Source organism: Malus sylvestris, chromosome 12 (assembly GCF_916048215.2).
Source record: "Malus sylvestris chromosome 12, drMalSylv7.2, whole genome shotgun sequence".
In the NCBI taxonomy this organism is placed as follows: domain Eukaryota; kingdom Viridiplantae; phylum Streptophyta; class Magnoliopsida; order Rosales; family Rosaceae; genus Malus; species Malus sylvestris.
In genome coordinates, this window is record NC_062271.1 from 443,403 (window position 1) to 454,280 (window position 10,878).

Here is a 10,878-nt window from a genome sequence, read left to right on the forward strand (position 1 = left end):
GTGCTCTATTTACACTTCAAGTGGCCAAATATACTCTAGTTCCAAAATTCATTAAATGGTTTACAATCCCTTCAAAATATATTGCACACTAGACTTTTACAGACTGCTGTACCATGCTTCAAATCTTCCGCAAAGTAATTCAGATCCGCATTTGCAGACGTTTGATTGCAGAAATGGTTTTATATAAAATGGTTGTATAAATTTCATTGTTTAACTTTTGTTTTAATGTTTTCTTGATTGAAGGAATCCATTTTACTTCTTAAATGGAAAATTAATTTATTAATTGTAATGTAGATCAAGAGAAGACTTCTTGCTGCTCATGCCTCTCTCAAATGTTAATTATGTTATACATATGCGTTCTCGAGGAGACGCCACAGTGGGGTTCCAGATGAATATCTAGCATTGTTACCATTATTTCAAAGAGTTCAAGCATGCTTGGGAAGTACTGGATTAGTTTGTTTAAGGATTACGGTGGAATCCATTTCTTGACGGAATTCAGTCACCTCTGGTACCATCAAAGTTGCAGGCAATTGCATTGGATTAGTTCAAGCATGCTTAGAAGAATCCTGGCCAGTAATATTGCAGGCAATTGCATTGGATGCAGTTCCTGTGAATATTGAAGAGAACGAGTATTCAAACTCCACTCCTCAAAATAAATCAAGAAGTAGCTTATTGTCCGGACATTGCATGGTTGAACTGGAATTCGAAGAATATCAGTTTCTTTGGGGATTTGCTCTACTTGTCTTATTTCAGGGCCAAATTCTACCCTTGGTGAACTGAAAAGTTTAATTTTTTTCATTAAAGCTAGTAACGGTGAAGATTCAGCTAGTGAAGAATTATCTTCTCCTAATTACTTTCTTAGTAATTTGAAAGAGAATCTGAGAAGAGGGAGAGAGATTTTAAAACGTGACTGACGTCTGGGCCTTCATGGTTAGCCCTCTATACTAGATTTGTCCGGATTGATCCTGGGCTGGGGTTTTTGATTTTTCACAAACATTATGCATTATTGTCATGGTGATTTGGGGCCAGATCTGTTGACAACAAAACAAAGCTTCTGGAGTTTGGTGAGTGTCACGACTTCACCTACTTAAAAGGTCTAGTAATATATTTTTTTTACCTATAAGTGAGAGGTCTTAGGTTCAAGTCTCGTAATTGCATTTATCATCAACAAAGATGCTGCAAATATAGGTTGTTGACCTTTCATGTTTATGCAAATGAAGGCCTAAACCAAGGTAGAGATTATATACATGAAATGTGTTACAATGCATGATATGCATAGAAATAAGCACAAGTAGTTAGTGCCTAGTGCCTAGTGATGGTGTCATGGCTCTGAAGAAGGCGGGGGCTTGGAATTTGATAGATATTGGAGCCACTCTTCTGGAGTTCCCTTTCTCATTTTCAGCATTTTAATTGCTGCACTTGTTAGTGGTATTGCAAGTATGTCATAGTCTTTCGGAGCCTGCGAAATCAATTCAATTCAATTCAATTGTATGCATCTTAATTTGTAGCCAGGCTCACTCACTCATGCCATTAACATGTAAAAGAAAGAAAAAAACAAACAAACAAATCGAAATAAATTACCTTGGGGACTTTCATCAGCTTCATATTTGCTTCTTCCAACGTCTTCTGACCTTTCTTTGAGTTGCACCTTGCACATGCGGTGACCTGCATGTTAAGCGTTCACAGGAGAATTCAACCACAACAGTACCTAAACACATGTACCTGCCATATATCCCAGTTTCATAATTGATGTTACAACTTGTATGGTAGCAGCATGAAGAATGTATTTAGCACTTTCTGTGCAATACTTGTATTCAATTTATGCCATCAAGGTCTTATTTTCTCCTTCGAAGTAAAGGGTTTCCAGAGGAATCAGATGGACAATGAACAAAAACAGCTATAGAATGCTTCCCCATTTCAGTGATCATTCGTTCATGGAGCATCCATTATACAAGTCGATGGAAATGAGCATCCTTTCTCCTAATCTTAGTGAGGTTTTGGATAATCCCAACTGTTGTACATCTCTTTACTGAAAGTTGGAGCTATTTTATTCGATAGCTAATGCCCACATCGCATAATGATAATACTGCATCTTGTTATCATACTCAGGAAAGAGAATTAAGCACCGCTACGGAGTCTGATTTATGCATCAAGAAATCAAATCTTCAAATGGAACTGGTTATCTTACCAGATTATCCCACTTCCACTGTCCACCACGTGCAATTGGGAAAACATGATCAATAGTCAAGTTTTCACGTGAAGAGCAGTATCTGTTAAGAGAATAGATATAGAAATAAGTCAGTATTCAATTCCAAATGAATAAACCTTGCCCTCGTGGAACTGGAACTGGAAATAAAAAAAATTATCTAGAATTTCATGGTCATTAAAGTTCCGTTGTTGGTTACTTCCTAGAGAACAGTTCACTTAATTCTAAGCTACATACGTCAGTCAGGATGCAGACAGGTTTTCCAGACGTCCAAAGGCAAAACCAGTAGCGAAGATTCTGAAGCCTAATAATGTGTGCTATGAATTTCATCTGTTTGATATCAGATATTGTGAAAAATCGTCTCTAATACACAATAAAAAGAAAATACAACGAATACTTTTCTTTAAAGTGTAAGAACTTATAAAGATTTTAATTCCTCGGCTTTTACGCATTGTCCAAAACTGATTAATGCCACATTAATCAGTTTACCTGTCTAGATCTGTAACTCTTAAACCAGTACCTGCAGCTGGTGATCAAGTGATAATAAATTGTGTTGGTTGAGGGATGCAACTCCGAAACTCTTGGGTAACCCTGCATTGAACCTGATGCATCAGGTCTCCTGCAACTTTCTATTCCTCATCTTTACGCTGCCTGATTGAATGGGGCCTTCTTCACTGAAATATGTTTGAAGATTCCCTCATTCTTACTACTTGATGAATTTTTCTCCTTTCATTATCACAGCCAACACAATTCTTTCACTCAACCTTCTCTTTCCAGTGTTAACAATGTAAATACCTCATGTTTACAGGCACAAGTAAAACCATGCCGTTTTGGAGTAATTAATAGTATCAAGAAACTGATGAAATAAGTAAAACCGCCACCAGAAGAAACAAGAGATATGTCTCCACAAATTCATATAGACTTAATCCGAAACACCTTGCAAGATGTCATATCCTGCAACAAATCTCTTTGCCATACCATCATTGATATCTGAGATCAATGTAGACACATAGCACTGTATTCCTTTTTCTCCTCAAGGTACACCACTAGAGGTCTATTGGTCCTATAGGCTACATAGAGATAACCTATCTCATCTCATAACATCTCCCATCCCTAGTTAAGGTGAGATTCAGTCCCAGGTCTTTGGTATGACTACAAGAGACTGTATGAGCTAGTCTAGCTTGCAACGTTCATTAATTAGCCTCCTGAGACGCATGTGCTTAATCCAACTCTCATCTAATAAGAAGCAATTATGTAATCAAACTAAGCACAAAAGAGATTATCTGTACTTAATTCAGCAAGTTTAACTTGACTAAAAGGGTAATCTACTTACTGACAAGTGAAACTGTCCCGACATAGTATATTTTTACGACTGAGACTGTTCTTAATTCTTCTTCTCTTTACAATCTGCAGTAAATGGGGAACCTGGAACCAGAAGCAAACAAATGTACTCAGTCCAAATGGACAAGAAAACAAGGGGAAAATGCAAATGAGGATGTCAATCCCATGCAAAAACACAATGCAATGAGTTAACAAAGTACCCTTAGGACAGCCGGGATGTAGTAGGATCCGCTTGGGGAATTTACAGTCTGGTCATAGTATTCAAGTACATCAGCCTGGTACAAGAGAAAATTTGAACCCATTAAATCCATGTATTGTAATTTGTAAGCAGGCAGAATATTCAATAGGAGCCTGTCCTGAGCATGGCAGGTACATTTGGTTTTGAAGAATATTTCTCTGTTTTATCATCTTTGATGACAAATGCCATCACAAATTAATAACTGTAGAACAACTCATCCTTTTATTACTGTTGGAAAATTGCTAAGATGAACAACTGAGCAGCGGCAGTCCCACCTTCTCCATGAATTCCAAGCAAATAGCACGCTTCCAGCATACAACATTAACCGGCCTGCCACAGTAGAACAACAATCTCAATCAGAAGTATTGTAAAGTGGTAGAGAAGAAACAGGGAAAGAAACTCAAGAATCAACAGTTTTCGGCTTATGAATTTCTTACAGCATAAATACAAAGAAATCAAACACAAACTGAGAAACTGTTATCAAGGAATCTAATGAGAAGATAGTACTCCATGACAAGAGCAATGTCAGCAATGAAATTCAGGCCCTCAGGCCTCGATAATAAGACCACGAGATGGCTATTATATTGTACAATAAGCGTATCCTGTAGATGAGCTTGATGCTAAGCATCCACTAATCTTTCCCTTTGAAAGTATAAAGAAAACAAGCACGGGGACGCAGTAAATGTACAAGTATAATCCAATTCAAAAATAGTTTGAGTTTAAAGCAATATCGTACATGTAATCACTGTACTGTAGCAGTAGCACTAATGAAATGAAATTCTTCCAGTTTAGACACAAGAAAGAAGAAACCAAAATTTAATTATTTATTAGTTTTAAAATTAAAAACAAAAACTTGGTATTACATAATTAACCACGATATTAGTTAAATGCAAATGATGAACGTCAGTACCAAATAGTCCAGAGTGCAGTGCAGCTGTGCAGGTAAAGTGAAGTGAGAGGTGAGCAGACCTGTAGGAGATATCCAAGACGAGACCTCTGAAGCAAGACAAGTCATCGTCCCTTTCATAGTACTCAACATGACCACCATCGTCGTCACCGCCATAAACACCGTCTCCCTCATTATGATCACCACCACCGACAAACAAATGGGCCTCGGAGTTGAAGCGTTTCGCCTTGTTCCTAGAAGAAGAAGAAGAAGAAGAAGAAGACGAAGAGTAAAGCCTGGTAGAATCCAATGATCTGAGGCAGCGCCTGCGCCTGAGAAGCTTGTGGGGTTGGATTGATGTGAAGAGCTGCATGTTTTGATCCAACCCCAACCCCAGCCCCCAACCCCAACTACAGGCCAACTTCACTCGTCGTCCTCCTCCTCCTTGTGCTGTCGACGACAACTGTGCAGCCATTTCCAAATTAAGTAATTGATCAGTGGTTAATTCTGGTATTGCAAATGTTGTGTATTGGTTGGTTTATTTCTTCTCCTCCTCCTCCAAATGACGAGTCTAAATGAAAGTCTTTATTTCGCATTTTTCATGTTTTTGACACTTACGCAAAAATGCGTCGCCACATATTTTTGCACACGCTTCCTGTCTTCCACTCGGAATATCTTCTTCTAGGGTCGTACGAATTGACCAATCTGCCCTTACATTATTTGCTAGCCTTTGCTTCGTGCAACGTGATTGGATACGTAATACACTATATCAACCAAAAGCGGGTGAAAAGACATTTTTGCCTTTTATAAAGACAACAACGTAATTTCACAAAACAAAATTTTATTGTTTTTATTTAAACCTTACTTACAAATGATTTTATCATCTCTAAATTAAAAATTAAAAAATATAAATATAAATCTCTCTCCCAGTCTCCCCACTTGCACGGTCTCTCCCACTCTCTTCCTCACTCCTTCAATTTTAAGAACAAAAGTAAAGAATTTCTTACACATTTTGTGTGTGGGCATATACTAATATTAATAAACGAAAGGCATCTTATCACAAGTCACAATATCCGTCCCCAAAAGTCGACGTAGAACTAGAAGAGAATAGTACAAGAGTTTTGATTCGACACTCGAAACCAAACCTCCATCATGCATTCAAGCATTCAAGCATTCAAGCATTCAAGCCTTGATTTGTTTATCCGGAGAAGAAACTGTAAGAGTTTCATCCGAAAGCAATTGAGCTTCAAATTAGCAGAAAAGAAATTGCACATAGAATTGAGCATCAAGATACAACCACAAACCAAACATACATACAAGCAGTAAAATTACCAACAAACAATCAGCATTGAACAGTCTTTTGCTGTTTCATGCACTACTTAAGTTGCAGGTCTACCACAATAACACAATTCCTAATTCCCAAAAGCAGGTCCAAACTCTCTCTCTGATGTCTCAGAAATCGGAGAATCAGGACTTGTAGATCGAAGCTGTGACCCATGAGATTTCTCTCTCTTTTTCCATAAAGAATAGGAAAAGCTCCTCCTCATCCTCAGGCTTATCAAATCCAATTGGTTTGATGGTCTCCAAGTGTTAAAGAATCCCTTGTCACAAAAGAAAAAATATGAAAAAGAAAACTAATATTGTAGCTTTCAATACAAGAATGAAAAGTTAAAGAACCTTGAGAATCCGACTTACCTATCCACTATCCAGGCTTCGATATTAAGAAAGGCAAAGGCAATCCTCCCCTGGAGTAACCAATCGTTACCAAGTCCTTAAACATTCAAATTCCAGAAAGAAGCAGTAGCTACCAGAAATTGGACACGGCAGAGCTAGTGCACACTGCTGAAGTTTGGTTTTGGCCGCCTGAGAAAGTAAATGAAGAGCTAATGTGAGATTTCAGATGACAGATTTCTGCATATTACAAGGCTAGCTAACAGAGTCACATAAGATTAACAAGCCATGGTCCCTAAAATTCTGTACAAACAACAGTATAAGGAAATTGCTGGTTACAGTTCGTACCGGTAATTCTATAAAAGGAAACTTCAGTAGGGGGCTCAATCATATGAAGTGATTGAAATCCTCCGTGCAAATAATGATTTCCTCCTCATAACCTTTTGACCATCTTACCAGTAATCTCTACAAGAACAAACACCATCTTTGAAATGATGAAAACGATAAGCATCTCGTACTATGATAGTTCGATTACAAATCTTTGACGTGTACTTGATCCAATTATGGCAATCATTGCAAACACGAAGATTCTTCATTACACGTATAGGAACGGCATTAGATAAGTTGAGTAGGCCAAAAGAAATTGCCAATTTCTCACTGTGAATATATACCGTTGGATCCTTCTGCTTCTGTTCTATATCATTCCAAAGGTTGGAACGATCCTCAACATAACCAATTTCAGCTGCTCGCTCATTCAAATCCCCTAAGAATTCATAAATCGTATCTGCATGTGGGTGCAGTCGGTCACCGACAAAGAAGGCATGAACTGAATTCTTGACCTCAATCCAGCTACGACCGGGCTCTTTCTTCACACCCCTTTCCTTCATCAATTGCCTCGTCTGATCCCTACGATCCCACATTCCTGACACTGCATACATATTGGATAGCAGCACGTACGTTGCTGAGTCTTCAGGTTCCACTTCTAGAAGATGGTTGGCAGCAAACTCTCCAATTTCAGTGTTCTTGCGAGTTATGCAAGCACTTAAAAGAGTCCTCCAAATCATTGCATCTGGTTTCACTGGCATCTCCTCTATAAACTTTCTGGCACGGCTCAGAGAACCAGCTCTACCTAGAAGATCAACAACGCAAGCATAGTGTTCAGGCTTAGGCACTAACCCATGCTCTTTTCTCATGGATTCAAAGTAGCCAAGCCCTTCATTTACCAAGCCTATATGGCTACAGGCTGTAAGTACCCCCACAAATGTGACATGGCTTGGTGCTATACCAAGTTGTTTCATCCGCTCAAATAGGTGTATTGATTCAATACCACGCCCATGTTGAGAATAGCCAGTGATCATGGCATTCCAAGAAATCTCATTTTTTTCAGGCATTTCAGAAAACTCTCTCTTGGCATCATCAATGCTACCACACTTTGAATACAATGTGATTAACGCATTGGAAACCTCTGTTTCGGAATTGCTGCCAGTTTTTATAATTGTGGCATGAATCTGCTGCCCTTGTTTTATATTTGTTAAGTTAGCAGCAGCGCTAACTGCAGAGCCAAATGTGAACATGTTAGCTTCTATTCCAGCTTTATTCATCCGAGTAAATACCTGCAGTGCTTCCTCATAGTACCCACTCTGTGCAAACCCAGATATCAATCCATTCCATGACATATTATCTTTAGAATCAGTTGCCTCAAATGCTCGGTACGCTTCCTGTATTCTACCACATCTAGCGTAAAGGGTAACAAGTGCATTTCCAACTGAAAGATCATCTGAATAACCAAAGACACACGACTGAGCATGAATTTGTCTTCCTTGACGAAGTGCTTGAATACCAGCACATGCACTTATTGCACTTGAAAAACCTATGCTGTCAGACTGAATCCCTCGCCTTTGCATTTCTTCAAAAAGTATCAGAGATTCAGAAAATAGATCATGCTGTGCATACCCGGCTATCATAGCTGTCCATGAGACGACGTCATCTGCAGTGAGTCGTCTGAGAATTCTCAGGGCAGTATCCAGCTCCCCATGCTTAGCATACATATCAATGAGCACACTACAGACATAAACATTAAAATGAAAACCAGTTTTTATGACTTGAGTATGTATCTGCTCTCCCAAATTGAGAGCTCCAACAGAGGTACAGGTTCTTAGAATACTAGGGTAGGTGTACTGATTAGGAATCATGCCCTCAACATGCATTTGCTTAAATATCCGAAATGATTGATCCAGATCATCCAACTGACCATAAGCAACTAGCATCACATTCCACAGGACCACATTTTCTGTCTCTGTTGTAAGGAAAAATTCATAGGCAGTTTGCACATCTGAGCATTTCACATAAAGATCAAGCAGAGAACCTTCAAGGATAATATCTGATGACATTCCCGCTTTTATTGCAAGTGAGTGGAGTTGTTTTCCCTTCTGCAGAGCACCAATTTCCGCGCATGCGCTCAAAAGACTAGCAATTGTAACACAGTCTGGTCTCAAACAATCAATCTGCATTCTTTTGAACAATTCCAATGCTCTATCACTAAATCCGCACTGAGCTAACCCAGAGATCAGTGAGTTATAAGATACTGCATCCCTGTGCCACATTGTTTTGAAAATTTGTTCAGCAGATATAAAGTTCCCTGAGCGGGAATATAAAGTCACAAGTGCATTGCATACATATGTTTCACAAGAAAACCCCCCCTTGAAAATAAGGCCATGCAGTTGCTCTCCCATCTTAAATAACTCTATTTTGGCGCAGGCACTTAGCACGCTGGAGAACACATAAGGAGTGGGTAAAATATCTGACGTTTGCATCTCAATGAATAAGAGAATTGCTTCTTTTTCGCGTCCATTCTGAGATAAACCAGAAATCATGGCAACCCAGGAAACGCTATCCCTTATATACAATTTATCAAAGACCTTTTTAGCAGCATCTACAGACCCGTTTTTGGCATACAAATCAATCAAGGGATTACACACAAGCAAACTAGTACCAAAACCATGACAGATAACCCTAGCATGAATCTGTTTGACAAATTGAAGATGAACATTACTGCCACCGCATGCCCTTAAAACCCTGGAAAACGTGGTCTCATCAGGATGCACATTATCTGCTAACATTCGGGAAAAGAAATTCAATACTTGACTGGTCAACTTGTTTGCAAGAAACACTTGAATTATGTTATTCCATGAAAACAAACTTCTGTAGGGCACATCATCAAAAACCCTAACTGCGCCAACTAAATCACCAGCGGCAAGGTAAGCATCAATAAGGCCATCGCATATTACATGTTCAGCATCAAAACCCAGCTTCAGAATCCTAGAGTGAAGCTTTTTAGAATCTAACAAGGAACCGGAATTGGAGCAGCCTTTTAAAAGCCAAATATATGTCTGACAATTAGCACGAACACTACGTGTTTCCATGGAATGCAGGAATTCAATCCCCTTTGGATTATTACCTTCATTTTGATGAAGCAAAGAGTCGTCGAGGACATGGGCATTGGCTGCTGCTGCATTACTAGTATATTCTTCTGGCGAGCTCAACCGGATGACACTCCCACGAAAGCGCTGCAGAAAATTTAAAGCATTAAAGAGCCAGAACAAATCAAGGTGGCGATGCACAAGAGAGAGAATTAAGAAAGAGTGATTACTACAACCTTGTGAAGATTGAAACTTGAGGTGGGTTTGGGTTTGGTTGTGAAATGAAGCGGCGGGAAGCGATGGAAGAAGAGAGGGTCGGGGAATTGGTGGAGAGTCAGAGCGAGCATCAAAGATTTGAGACAGCCCGAGCCACTCATCTGTCGACAGTCTTTCACTGAACGGAACTCAACTGCTGATATCTGTTGAATTCCACTTGTGACTTGTCGGAGAAAAACACTCGGCCGGCGGGATTAGTTTACTTTTTGGCGGCGGCTCTGCAAGTCAAGTCACAGCGAGCGGCTATGTATGTATCGATGTATGTATGTATGTATGTATGTATGCTTGCTTGAGCGAGGAGTATTTATCAAATATAATCATATAACTATTTTTTTATATTTAAAAACTAAAAAAGATATTAGTAAGAAAAAATGCGTTGAAGGCATGATTGAAATTTTGCTACTCACACTTGAGGTAATCGCAGCGGCGCTCAATGTCGGCGATGAGGGGTTGAAGGGGATAGGGTTGTTGCGGTGGAGTGTAGAAGCGAAGGTGAAATTGGACCGAAGCTTGAGGCAACAGTAGCTAAAAAGCCCTTAATTTATTTATGGGGTATGCTATCCACACACCCCATTTTACTTCTCACACACTCCTTGATAATTTCTGTCCATTAATTTTCTTCAATTCATCCGATTTGAAGGCCGAAAATTAAAAAGGTGTGTGAGAAGTAAAATGGGATGTGTGGATATCACATCCCTTTATTTAATTGTTAAATTTGAAGGTATTTGTGTCTATTTAAATGAAATTTTGAATATATTTGAAAGTTTTTATAAAAAGTGATATTTTTGAAATTAAGAGTTAATTTTTTGCTATATTTGATAAATACTCTTGAGCGAGAGTG

At 39.0% G+C, this 10,878-nt stretch overlaps 2 protein-coding genes across 4 annotated transcripts; both read right to left on the reverse strand.

Moving 5' to 3' along the window:
• Positions 1-1,133: 1,133 nt before the first annotated feature.
• On the reverse strand, positions 1,134-5,281 carry LOC126593101 (uncharacterized). The gene is made up of 7 exons (XM_050258984.1): positions 4,755-5,281; positions 4,061-4,115; positions 3,748-3,822; positions 3,540-3,631; positions 2,189-2,270; positions 1,582-1,665; positions 1,134-1,459 (listed from the first exon to the last, which is right to left on the reverse strand). The coding sequence occupies exons 1-7, from the start codon at positions 5,144-5,146 to the stop codon at positions 1,322-1,324; spliced, it is 918 nt and encodes a 305-aa protein (XP_050114941.1). The 5' UTR covers positions 5,147-5,281; the 3' UTR covers positions 1,134-1,321.
• Positions 5,282-5,864: 583 nt separating this feature from the next.
• Positions 5,865-10,366, reverse strand: LOC126593093 (pentatricopeptide repeat-containing protein At4g13650). 3 transcript variants are annotated; one of them, XM_050258971.1, is made up of 4 exons: positions 9,995-10,366; positions 6,691-9,908; positions 6,367-6,534; positions 5,865-6,272 (listed from the first exon to the last, which is right to left on the reverse strand). In XM_050258971.1, the coding sequence occupies exons 1-2, from the start codon at positions 10,136-10,138 to the stop codon at positions 6,795-6,797; spliced, it is 3,258 nt and encodes a 1,085-aa protein (XP_050114928.1). In that variant the 5' UTR covers positions 10,139-10,366; the 3' UTR covers positions 5,865-6,272; positions 6,367-6,534; positions 6,691-6,794. The 3 variants fall into 3 exon arrangements, with proteins under 3 accessions (XP_050114928.1, XP_050114927.1, XP_050114929.1); XM_050258970.1 differs by having other exon boundaries at positions 5,865-6,534; XM_050258972.1 differs by having other exon boundaries at positions 5,865-6,534; positions 9,998-10,364.
• Positions 10,367-10,878: the final 512 nt, after the last annotated feature.